General features: G+C 39.2%; 1 protein-coding gene across 1 annotated transcript in view; it reads left to right on the top strand.

Moving 5' to 3' along the window:
- EMH_0021560 (uncharacterized protein) overlaps positions 1-306 on the top strand; it is a gene marked incomplete at both ends in the record, with an annotated part of 5,259 nt that overhangs the window by 890 nt on the left and 4,063 nt on the right. Inside the window, one exon of the mRNA XM_013501797.1 lies at positions 8-306. Within this exon, the coding sequence (XP_013357251.1) occupies positions 8-306 (299 nt within the window). The remainder of the gene's footprint in view (positions 1-7) is intronic.

Here is a 306-nt window from a genome sequence, read left to right as displayed (position 1 = left end):
GAGACAGAAAAGGAGACAGAAAAGGAGACAGAAAAGGAGACAGAAAAGGAGACAGATAAAGAAACAAAGGAAGAGACAGAGAAAGAGACAGACAAAGAAACAGATAAGGAGACAGAAGAGAGAGAAAAAGAAACAGAGAAAGAAACAGACAAAGAGACAGACAAAGAGACAGAAAAGGAGACAGACAAAGAGACAGAAAAGGAGACAGAAAAGGAGACAGAAAAGGAGACAGATAAAGAAACAGAAAAGGAGACAGAAAAGGAGACAGAAAAGGAGACAGAAAAGGAGACAGAAAAGGAGACAGAA

Source organism: Eimeria mitis, genomic scaffold (assembly GCF_000499745.2).
Source record: "Eimeria mitis Houghton genomic scaffold, Emh_scaff762, whole genome shotgun sequence".
Classification (NCBI taxonomy): domain Eukaryota; phylum Apicomplexa; class Conoidasida; order Eucoccidiorida; family Eimeriidae; genus Eimeria; species Eimeria mitis.
The sequence above is the reverse complement of the archived record's forward strand: the minus strand, read 5'-3'. Positions and strand labels throughout refer to the sequence as shown.